At 43.0% G+C, this 12625-nt stretch overlaps 1 protein-coding gene across 5 annotated transcripts in view; it reads right to left on the reverse strand.

Moving 5' to 3' along the window:
• The window catches only part of RAI14 (retinoic acid induced 14), an 87011-nt gene extending 74396 nt beyond the window's left edge, over window positions 1-12615 (reverse strand). For 4 of the 5 annotated variants that reach the window (XM_042028539.1, XM_042028538.1, XM_042028536.1 and 1 more), the window contains exons 1-2: window positions 12509-12615; window positions 1798-1889 (exon numbers count right to left, since the gene is read on the reverse strand). In XM_042028539.1, coding sequence (XP_041884473.1) covers window positions 1798-1833 — 36 coding nt within the window. In that variant the 5' untranslated portion in view covers window positions 1834-1889; window positions 12509-12615. Of the gene's footprint in view, window positions 1-1797; window positions 1890-12222; window positions 12322-12508 lie in introns of those variants that run through there. The other variant, XM_042028535.1, reaches the window with a different exon arrangement.
• Between the last annotated feature and the right edge of the window lie 10 nt (window positions 12616-12625).

Consider the following 12625-nt stretch of genomic DNA (forward strand, 5'->3'; position numbering starts at 1 on the left):
TTTATGACAGTGGCTGGACTCGCTATAGCAAGGTCTGGTTTCATCACACATGTCACTTAGCCTTTGCTCTAGAGCAGCAGCCCAGGCAAGCAGCATAAAAGTGTGCATGAAGTCATCCTAACACATGGGCACACCTGACTTCCAAGTGTGTTCACGTATTAGCCAACAGACTGCTCTCGTTACTCGAGCAGATGCCTATTAACAGTTTTAGCGATGTGGGTGAACTCAAAATAGCAAATGCTGCTGCTTGTTGCAACAGGAGCAACAATGTCTGGCCATGGAACTCTAGCAGTTCTAAACTGAACAGTTAGATGGGACATGAGAGACTTGTGATACTATTTTTACTTGTTGTGAAGTGCCACAAGACAATGTGGCACCAGCTGATTCAGTCTGATGACCAGCAAAACCAAATACTGCTAAGTAGTGAAAAATGTTTCCCTCTGCACCCAAAATTACAATATTTCTGGAATATTCTAGATATTCTAGAAAGCAAAGGTTGGTTGACATATTTAGCTTGTTTATAGAGGCAGTCTTTTAAGAAATACCTCTTGCTAAACTGAAGGAGTAAAGCATCCACCAGCACTGCTGCAAGGACGCCAATTCAGCAGCTGTACCAAATGCTAACCAAATGCTAACTTGTGGCTCAAAAGTAGTAGTCAGCACATCTGCAGGTTACACCACAAGAGTAACTACCTTCTGCTGCTGATGATGTGCACTACAGGCTGGATAAAGACACATCACTCTAATGGTGTACCATGAGACCATCTTTACATCAAAACACCCACTGAGGGCACTGTGTAACTTTATTCCAGAACATCAAAACTTCTTAAGATGCTCCATTTTCAAACCTAAGGATCTTAAGCTCCAGGACACCATCACCAAATCTGGCGATGACAAACAATACATCACTTCTTTCAAAAGGGCACAGAAATTTAGGATGAAGAATGAAACACCACATTCTTCACAGATCATGAAAATTTGTTACAAATTCCACACAGTATCTGGAAAGTCAATTAAACACAAACGCACTTATTTCAGACTTCTTACCAGCAACACAAAGACTTGGAATGCATAGTAGTAGGAATAGAAGGACAAGAACAGGACTGGACTACAGCAGTTCCACTGCTCCAAGGGAAGTATTGCTTACAACACATGTAGAAGTTTGGGTTTCCACTGATACATCTACTACAAGCAAGATGATGTGCAGCCTAATGTCTCTCTAAATGCTGTTCTGAAGATTCTCCTGAGAACCTCCATATTTATGTCTTCCTTCCTCACTGCTCCAGCCTCAAATCCACCCCTCCTGTTATACTAGAACTGATAAACCACAGCTGCCCTAATTGCTCAGCTGGTTCCTGTATTCTTGCTGACAAAGAAACCCTGCCACAGACTGGGGAGACAGTACATTAAGTGCTCAAACACCACACTGATAAGAACAGCACTAGGCTTAGACAGAAATATGATTGGGTAGTAAAGTCCTTACTAGGCTTAATCCTAAACCTGGAACAAAGTTCCAATTTGGACACCAGCACAATCCAACAGAAGTTCTGCAGACCCCACAGACGTGTGCATGATTCAGCTATGGGACCAAGGTAGCAAAATACTGTTACTTTGCATAACAGATAATGGCTCTACAAATAGAAACAGACTACTCCATACTGTACTCAGCTGTTGCCTTTGTGTTTGCAAAAAGGTTTTCTTCTCTGTAATTCATTAACCTGCAAGCTTATCAAGGTGGGAGTGAAGAACTTGTTTCCAGCATGAAAACCAGCAGTCAAACTGAGCAGAAATACTTACGTCACTCTTCCTGAACTTTGCTTTTAAGCTCTTCATGCTGATCACATTCAACCTTCCAAACCTTTGAGGAGCTTTTTACTCTTCTTCAATATCTAAACAAAAAAGAAAGAAAGAAAGATTCCAACTTGATACTATTCAGTTCATTGGCAGGCAGGTCAGAATTGAATTTACATATCTCTATCACCCTTTGAGGATTTAGCCCTCAAGCTCTAAAAAAGATTAACAGTCACCGAAGGGAAACTTTCTAACTGTTTCTCTAAACTTAGAAGTAAGCCTAAATCTGACCAATGAAGAACAGAACAAACATTTACCAAAAACTCAGTTGTGTATCCTGTTGTACTAAATACATCTCCACATAATTAGATCACCAACTTGTTCATACATGAGCAGATTTCCTGACCTGTCCTGATAATATTATCATCAGGACAGCCATTTGTAAAGTGGCAAAATCATAATTAAGCAAGCCAAGTATTCATTAAAACTTCACCATCCTATCACCAGGGGTCTGCACTGGGTAGGAGATACCAATACTATCATATGCACAAGTCTAACCACTAACCAAATTCAAAATTGTACTTAAACCATGCAGGACACGTACTAGGACAGCTCAACATAACACAGCAGACAGAATTGCCTGAGCAAGACAGAGGTTATTGCTGGAAGAATTGTTTTGGATTCTTCCCCATAAGGGACTGTACGTGTATTCTTAAGAGCCATAGCTGCTTGTACTTGGCAGGGCACTATCACAGTCATGTTCCCCCTTCCTCCCTTTCACATGAAGGAAAGCAGCAGTTGAACAAACATATAAAACTAATGCAACAGACAAGCTGCAAACTCTCACAGAGGAAAGTGAGTGTCTGGAGAAAAGTTTCCTACAGAAAGCTTCAGTGATACCACAGGTTGCCAATCCAGGGCAAACATAACAGGTAACAGAATACTAAAATAGCATGGCAATGTGCTTTTTCCTCGAGCACAGTAGAAAATCTTAATGAGAGACCAACGTCTGGATTGGGAAATGCACCTAAGTAAAAATGTTCCACATTTCTAGTTCTACAGTATGCTTACTGAGATAGTTAGCTGGTTTCATCTACAAGTTTTAGCTGCTATACAAATTCTTTCTGAAGAAACAGTTTAAAATTAAGGATGTTCAGCTGTATAAACTTCCTCCCTCCACCCTAGAAAAAAAAGTAGAAAAAGTTTTACAAGTCTAGTCAGACAAATAAATAACTGAAATGAGGACTGGAGCATAAATTCAAATAGGTCATGCAGGGTCACTATGTTTCACATCACTCTTCAGAAACAGCAGATTACAGTTTGATAACCTAAGGACGATTCAGTTGTTTCATAAAAGTACATCTCATTATTATAGGGCAAGTTGCTATGTTCTACATGATCACTCCTCTATGAGTTTTATAAATCCAACTACACAGTATACCGTTAGTAGAATGATTGCTTCCACAAAATACAACCCTAACTACCATTCAGGAATAGCAAACAGTGCTAAGTAAACATGTTACTTAGTTCAAACCCATATTTATCTGGCACCCATTTAAGACAAACTCAAGTACATTTCTTCAAAAAAAAAAAACCCAAACAAACAAAAAAATCCCATACTCTATATACACACAAACACATTTCCCACAGGCCAAATCCCTCCAGTAGGTAGCAGTAGGTAATCTGGATGGAGTTATTCTGTAGGTTGTTTAAAAATCATTAAATTGAGTTAAATTACTCTAAGTCTAATTAAGCAGTCATTTTCAAGCCATGTCAGGTCCCTGACTGCTTCCAGGTATATGAAAAAGGGGTTTCATTCAAAATTCTTGCGTTTAATCACAAGGAAAATGGGCTTGTGGCATTTTGTTTAATTCTTTAGCAAGCAAAAAGAAAAAAGGAAAATAGATTTTGCAGAACCTTGTCACTCCCTGACGTAGGTGAAAATTTCTTAGCTTTTTCCTGGGTGGAATGGAATATTTGTAAAATAGTAAAAAAAGTAAATTAAAAAAATTATAACCAAACAATCAAAAAGAAGGAATTATTTCTGATTGCTCTGAGAGAAGCATACCACTTTGTTTCTGCTACACCTACCCAAACTTTGGAGAAAGTGTTTAAATTGCAAATCAGCTGTCATAACCTGCATTGGAAAGGAGCCTGAACCTCAACAAGAGCCCAGTAATCTCCCAAATCATCATCTGGTAACACCAAGAATGATGAGAACGGCAAAGACCAGAAATGCCAAGGTACAGACAAGACAAATACCGTTATCTACCTGGCTTTCTTTACATAGCACACCAGCAAAAAGCCCAAATCAAACCAAACCAAACAAACCCCAAACTGCTAAGAGAAAAAAAAAAAAACCAACAATGTAAAGAAAGTTTAAAGATGTGAAACATAACACAATATCCCACAAAATCCAAAACTTAACAGAATTTTGTGTTTTATAACTTAAATATACTTTGACTAAAAGAAGTGAAATGTTTAATTGGACCAGTTAATGAAGTATAAATAAATCCTGTGCACAGGGAATTAAAAACAAGAACTCTTTCCTCACATACAGATTGCCAAAGAATTGTCTGCTGTAGGCTGTCCTTCCCCCTTCCCACTCCCTCAGCATTTTTGGCTCCTATGGACAAAAGATTTATTATAGCTCCCAAGGAAGACAAAGTGCTCAATTACAAGGCTGTGGAAGAGATGAAAACTCCTTGTAGGTACACACATGCAGCAGCTGCAAAGCTGGACTCTCTTCTCTGAGGAACCTGTAGCAAAGTCTAATTAACAAGTTTTGCAAGCACTCATAGTATGTTACTCTCCCTCTTGAGAGAAAGGAAGAAGTGTTTCTGTCAGAAGACGTGTTTTTCCCACCACATACTTCACCTCCTGCATAAGTGCATTTTATACATTGAATGTGAAACTCAAATCCTCAGCGTAATTAAAAAAGCATGCTCAAGCATTCAAAAACAGCATTCCCAAGCTTAGTGTGTTTTTCACATCTGTATTTTTTCCATAAGATATAGTTAAACATAAACATTAAGATTACAGTTTGTGCATCATAATGCCCATAACCCTTCAACTGTAGAGATAAAAATGCATGAAGTGGTGAGGGCTGCATTTTCTTGTCACTGTTTAAAGAGGAAGTCCCCTCTCAAAGGGTGTAATTATTGGAATTGATGCAAAAAGAGGTCAGCATCCTGATTCGGCAGAGCTTTATGACAACTGTTCATTTGCCCGAGGGGGGATAAAGGAAGCGCCATTAATACTCTCCTGTTTTACAAGATAGGAAGTGACTACTAGAAATTCACTAGAGAGCATCAAGACACTTCAAAACAATATTTCTGCAATGAATCACAGGTATTAACAAGAAGCAATCTCTACTAACAGAGGCATTTCTCCACTTTCAGAACGAATGTGTAATAAATACCGAACACTGTCATTTTATAGCTGCAGCAACTTAGCAGCAGATAAGTGCTTAACTCCGGGGATTCTCAACAGCTAATGCTGATCACGTGCTTTTAACCATTAGCTCCAAAATTAAATATCTACTCCTCTATCTCATCTTCCTTTAGTTTAATGTCAAGAAACAGCCTTGAGGAATACAAGCCACAAAAAACAGCTTTAGGTCAGTGGTAAACCTATCTAGCTAAAACAAGAGACATTGAAGTGGTGGTAATCTTTGGCCTCAATAATTTCATTGCAACTGTGTTTTAATACACAATGCAATCTTTAGGTTTAAATGTAGGAAACAGATTAGGATAATCTTCCCCACTGATTTATAGTGAGATTTGTGCAAACCACAGTAAACAAAAATAATGACATTTTTTTCCCCCTTTCATTCAATTGCATTAAAACCAGAGCAAGGCCTTTCAAACAATGTTACAATTAACTCCTTGAAGGAGCCAAAGATCCAGTGATGCAACAAGGAAAAGCCTTATTTTCCCTAAGTAAAACTGGAAGTTTACAGTAAAACCGTGTATTATGCACAGTGTTCATGCTAATGAGTCACTCCTCACTGGTAAGTGCTGAATTCAATTAATTTAGGTGTCAAAAATCTTGCACCTCTTTCAGAACACCCTGAGAAGACTCCATCTCACACAGAGCTCTTTCACAGCAAAGCATGACTAATATCAACTAATTTCCCCTTCCCCTCCCAAAAACACTTCAAAAAAACTTCTTTAACCTTGAAAGATTACAGGAAAGATTTACAGACTCTACGCAAGATCTGGCAACACACACAGAGGTGTGGGGGAAATGAAAAACGGGTCTGGAGTGTGGAAGAGTACTACTGCTGCTATACACTTACAACCTCCTTTGTGTGACTACACCTACTCTCATGGGGAAAATAAGGGGCCCCAGAAGCATCTTCCCCCAAAGCACACCATCAGTTATCCTCTGGGTGATCACTTTCTAAATCACAAGCCCAGTTCTGACCCAGAAGCACAGCCCAGCAGCAGCCAGCACTGGGAAGCAGCCAGAGGCGTCAACACTAATGCATCCCTTCTGCTGATCACCTTCAGTATCCAACATCATAAATGCTTCCCATCCCTGAGCTTCCCTGACCTACCCTCCAATACCAAGAATGTGCTCCAGCCCAAGCTTCTCTTCAACACTGCCAGAGTCACAGTACTGCCTGGAGGCATTAGCCATTGCTCAGCCTCTTTGGCTGCTCCAACATAAATGCAGCAAGTCCACTCTGTCCTAAAAAAAAATCCACCCAACACTCCACCTCCCCTGACTACTTCCTATTTCCATCCAGCTGAGCATATTGTTCCACTTCTCAGGCCAAATCAGAGAAGCATGTATGATGCGACCAAAAGCTACAGGAATATTTCCCCACTCTTCATCAGCACAGCTCAGTTTTTCCATCTTGAGTAACCCACCCTCCTATCATAGGGAAAGTCAAATGAAACAGAATTTTATAAACTCAGTGTTACCTATAAAGACAAATAATTCTTGGCTTGGTTAATCTACTATTACTTACTAATGAAAATGCAGTGAAAAATGCACTGAGAAGCCCAAGCACTCCACACAAGAGTGGGAGTGATTTATATACAGTTAATCCCACTCTAAACAGAATCAGACATCAGAGATAGCAAGGGCCTTGGGTAACTTAGTGCATTCCCTCTATCTGCTCACAAATCACTGGCAAGGATGTGCTGAACTGTACAAATTCAAGCGTCTGAGCCCAGAAGTTAGAGCGCCAGAGACATTGCAACACTAACAAGTCTACAGCTATCACTCCTCTCTGTGATATACTTTGTATCAACTCTTTACTCTTACACTTCCTTTGATATTTGGAACTTGCAAATGTTAAATTTCCTTTCAATGGATTCAGGTGAAGCAGTACCAGCCTCTGAGGATACATACAGCCAATACATATCCAGGCAAGATGGTTGATCTGGAGATACGTGCAGTTTGTTTAAATAGTGTATTCAAATGCAGTTCTAGGCAGCCAGAAGAAAGCTAGCATCAACAAGGCCTTACACACAGTGAATTACAGGAGCAGCTTAAGAGAAAAATCAAAATGTGACATCACCCTGATTTGTTTACTTGGCATATTAGACAGGACTTAGAAAGTCCGGGCAAATTTGCCGTTTGCTCCTTACATACAACTTTATTCCAGTCCCACTCCAGTTCTTTTGTCTGGAAGTGTCTATCAACACACACCCAGGCCAATGAAGAGCACAACAAAAGAGACAGGACTTGTTGCGTGAACTGGGACATACTGCTGCTCCTTCTCTGCCTTCAATTTCCCTGTCTCTAAACCAAACACACACACACACCCCTTGCATGGCCCTCAATTTTGAGACCATCTTCTTTAGTTTGATCATACATAAAACACGTTGCAGTTCCACAGACACTTCCACGTTCAATATTCAGTTCAACTAGACAAGATTGGAAATAAATCATCTAGCTACAATTAGCAAGAGAGGAAAACGCCTTAGAGTCCCACTTCTGAAATTTCAGTTCTTAAATGAGAAACCCACACAGATAACAACACCTAGTACTTGTTTATACTTCCTCCCTTCCTAGTATTCTGTTATCAACCATTCAACTTGATGTTCTTCAGAATCATCAAACACAACAAACTGAACGGTTGCAACATTAAATCTGTGAAGAGACATATCCATGACTTTATGGATTAATTCTGGAACAGCCTAAAGCAGAGCAGTCATCCACTAGGGCTGGAGTTAGAAAGATAGGAATATCAAAGCAATTTACCTAAGACACTTGACAAGCCCCACTCTCATAAACACCTTGGAAGGGTATCCTACTGGAAACTCCTTTAATCTAGGAACACCTTCAGGGACTGTGCTGATAACACAGCTCCTCTATTCAGCTACCAAGTTCTTGGGTAAATATTTCAAGTGATGAAAACAGAGCATTTTTTTTAACATTACCCAAAAATTGAGAGTTTCATGTGTTTCTATCCTTCAATAAAAAGCACTAAAAATTCAGGTATTTTCTATTCTGGAAGACTATCAGTGCTATAAAGGACATCAGCAAGATCAATATTTCTACCTTGCTGGATGATGTCTGTGGAATGGTATCTGTGCTGCCATTCAATGAGATCTGGACAGGTGCCAGAGCTGGGCAGAGAGGAACCTCATGAAGTCAACAAAGACAAGTGTGGGGTCCTGCAGCTCATGACGAATACATCTCATGGACCAGTACAGGTTATGGGTTAGCCTGCTGAAATCCAGTTCTGTCCAGAAGGACCTGGGAGTCCTGGTGGACAAGTTAACCATGAGCAAGCAGTATGTCCTTGTGGTGAGGAAGTCCAATGGTATCCTGGGGTGCTTAGGAACAGTGTGGACAGCACGCTGAAGGAGGTTATCCTCCCTCTCTGCTCTGTTCTGGTGAGGCCATATCTGGAGTGCTGTGTCCAGTTCCAGAATGCCTAGTTCAAGAAAAGCAAGGAATTTCTGGAGAGGGTCCAGTGGAGGGACACAGATGGCTGGGGAACTGAAGCATCTCTCTCATGACGATAGGCTAAGAGAGCTCAGTTTGTTTAGCCTGGAGAAGAGACAACTGAGAGGGGATCTTAACAATGCTTACAAATACCTTAAGGCTGTGTGTCAGGAGGATGGGGTCAGACACTTTTCAGGGGTACCCAGTGACAGGACAAGGGGCAACAAGCATAAACTGAAACACGGGAAGTTCTGTCTGAATATGAGGAAGAACTTCTTTACTTTGAGGGTGAGAGCACTGGAACAGGCTGCCCAGAGAGGTTGTGGAATCTCCTTTTCCGGAAATATTCAAAACCTTCCTGATCATGATCTTGTGCAACGTGCTCTAGCTGAACCTGCTTTGGCAGAGGGGTTGGACTAGATGATCTCCAGAGGTTCCTTCAAACCCCAGCCATTCTCTGATTCTGAGATCTTAGGATAGTCAAGTGATTTTTATCTGATTTTATTCAGGTTCTTGAAATTTGTATTCTATATCAGTAGCACTAGGTGCTCAATAAATATTGCAGAAGAAGATACAGTGTTTAAGATACTTCTTCCATCCTTCACGGGCTTATGAATCTTCATATATCCCTTAGAGTTAACATGTTGGTGTCTCAGGCAACTAGTTGTAAACAAGGTCCTCAGAAAGTACTCGAGTGTCAAAACTCTGCAGAGATATTTCAGGGTGTTCCAAAGTGCCTTTGGGAAGTCAGACATCTGCAAAAACTAACAGTAGCTCCCTGCCTCTCAGAGTTATGAGAAAAGAAATGGAACATCCTCAGCTACTGAAGTTACAGAGTCACAAGCAGACCAGCATACAAATTCTTTTCCTTTTATAATGACTGAACAAATCTGGCTTTCTCTCTCCTCTACCCATTCCCCCAACAGATTCATGTGGGAGGAAAAAAAAAAAAGACATGTCTTGTTTTACAGTATTTTAAGTACAAGCAATGGCTTCCAAGCAGAAAGCCAAAAGAAGACTATGACAGCTTTAGAAAATATACATAAATTACTACAGCATTCATCTAAAATGCAAGTTCTGCCTGCAGAGGAAGGACTTGTCAAGACTTAAAACTTCCCAGGAAAATGCACTAACCACATGGCTCTCCCTCAGATGAGACCATCTCAAGTTCAGCACACAGACAATTACCATCACCTCCAGGTGCTACTGGCCATCTTGTTCTGGACCCTAACACAGAGGAAGGATGCTTTCTTTCACTGCTGTGTTCTTCCACTCCAGTAGTCCTTGGCAAGTACCTGGACTGTTAGTTAGCCCAAAGTGCCAGTGGAGAGCTTCAGTTGCTCCCAGAGTTCACCAGACTTGAATGTCTCTGGCGGCTGGATAGAGACAATCTCTGCTCTAACATATTACCAGAATTACACTTATTTGCACTACTTCCTCTGAACCCTAAAACCTCTGAACCCTAAAAGCCCATGACCAGGAGACTCTAAATGTAAAGAGTAGCCAGGACTGACAACTCTGAAAGCAAAGCCCAAGCTACATCAAATACAGCTATCACCTGCATGCATCCACAGGCACCTAGACAGCAGCTCCAAAAAATGCTGGGAAGTGAGCAGGCTTCTCAGATATGCAAGAGGTAGACACACAGCAGGAGCCAGCTGCTCAAATCTATAACCCCAGAAGATGGTATGGATTGACACGCTTCTACCTTGGAAGTTTTAGTACTCTTCTATGTCTGCCATTAAGCAAGGCACTAAAGATTTGAATTTATTTGTTCTGGTTTCCCTTGGTTTTTTTTTTTTTCCTCTATACTTGTTTCAAACATTATCCCTGTGCAAAAAGAACTAGCTCACAATCAGCTTCCCAAAGGAATGTGATTAGGGTATTGTTGCAGCAGGATTTAGAAATTACCAACATCTTACACAAGAACTAGCTTTCATGTTTCTCCAGTCACAGCTTCTCCCTCAAAAAAGGCATGAGGTTCTCATCAGAGAGGGGGAGAAGGAAAACTGAACAGAAAGAACAGAAAGGAAAAAAAAAAGGAGATGAGGCAAGTGAGTGATGAAGTGCTTACATCACTTCATGAGATAAGCAGCCTCCCATCTAGTCTCTTCTTCACCTGATGTTATCCATCTCTCTCTTGGTTCAGGGAAGCAGAGAGGAGGAAGTAGCATTTTATTGCTTTGCTAGCACATGCACTCTTGGAAGGGGAGGAGAAATGCAAAGGGACAATATTTTTAGAGACTGGAAAGATGGGTGTCTGCTACTGAACAGTGACTTATTGGCACTGAGCTTGGCTTCAAATCAAGGGAACCCTGAGCTCATATGGTGTGTTGTTCTACTCAAAATGCTCTTTCACTCTGGTTCATATGGCTGTTATGCAATTCTTCCAATAGTAAATAAAATCTCATTGACAGCTTTCCATGAGTGTCCCAAGAGAAGAGTCAAGCAGGTCATTGACAGATATTTACTAAATTCAGTTACTCCTAGTTAATCGTGGACACCAGCAAACCTTTCTAAAATGATGCATGTGTAATTTTTGGCATCTGATCTATTTTTTCTTTTAATGACACAGCTAATCTACAACCTGCTAGGGTAGAGGAGAAGAAAAGAAAAAGGCAAAAAGAGACTACAGCTTCTACAAAAGTAGCAGTAGACTGGAATTTTTTCATAGTATTTCATAGTATGAAAAAATTCATAATTTTTTCATAAGCACATTCATACTCCTTACAGAAGCAAATGGGAGAATTCGTTAGAGATCCTGCAACGCTGTTAAAGAAGATTTTAACTACTCTTTTCACAAGGAGAAAGTTAAGAATGTCACAAGTGGCAACAGCAGACTGCAGAAGGCTTGTGCTGCCAAATGCTGTGCAAGAGGAAGACAAATCTTTCGCATGCCCTGTGGGAAGTTAAAAGCACAGGGTCCCGATTAAACTCAATGCTACTCCTAAAGCAGACTACTAATTTTTTTTCTTTTTAACAGCAACAGAAGATCTGGATCTTTTAAGCCCGCGCTGCCGTGGGAAGGCGCAGCCCCAGGCCCGCCCGCGGGGTACGGGAACCCGCAGCCGGCAGCGGGGCGCGGGGACCGGCGGGGACCGACAGCGACTCTGCCCTCCACGGGGTCCAACCAAACCCCCCGGACAGCACCGGGACAGCCGGGACCACCCTCCTGGTCGGAGGGAGGGATCTGAGGGTTCCCCCCCGCGGGAGGATCTAACTCCCACCAGGGCGCCCCGGGACCGGCACTGCCGCCGCCGGGGCTCAGCCGGACCCGCGCTACCAGGGACCCTCGACCCCGGGGCGGCTCGGGCGGCTCCGCTCGGGGCCGAGGGACCCGCGGAGACCCCTCTGCGGGCGGGCAGGGGTGCGGGGCGGTGAGCCGGCGCTGCCATCGCTCACCCCTGCGGGCAGCTGTCACTCCCCGCCATGCATCTTGAGAGGAGAACAAAACAAAACAAAGCAACCAAAACATAAACTATAGAGTAAATGGAAATAAACAGTCAAGCGGCAGCAACTCACAGGCTGGGTCCCCCCGGTGTCCCCCGCTCCCCCACACCAGGCAAACGGGTCTCTCCGGCAGCGCCCGGCGAAGAGAAGGGAGAAGTTCCCTCGTGTTGCGCCCCGCAGAGGTTTCCCCGCTGGGGCTGCGCCGCGGAAGAGCCCGGAGCCCCCCGCGCCGGGCGGCGGAGGCGGGAGCAGGTGGGCGCCGCACACAAAGCCCCATTCACCGCGCCCGCCGCCGCCGAGCGCGCACGGACCCGCGCCCGGACCCGCGCCCGCCGCCCGAGCCGCGCCGCGCCCTCACCTCACGGAGCGCCCGCGTCCCGCTACGCCGGTGCCGGAGCCCCGGCACCCGCCCACCGACCCACCCGCACCGCTGCCGAAGGGCGGAGCGGCGGCGCCGAGCGCCCCGGGACACTCG

Source organism: Corvus kubaryi, unplaced genomic scaffold (assembly GCF_017639235.1).
Source record: "Corvus kubaryi isolate FWS band 111438036 unplaced genomic scaffold, C.kubaryi_AGA036_p1.0 37308, whole genome shotgun sequence".
NCBI lineage: Eukaryota > Metazoa > Chordata > Aves > Passeriformes > Corvidae > Corvus > Corvus kubaryi.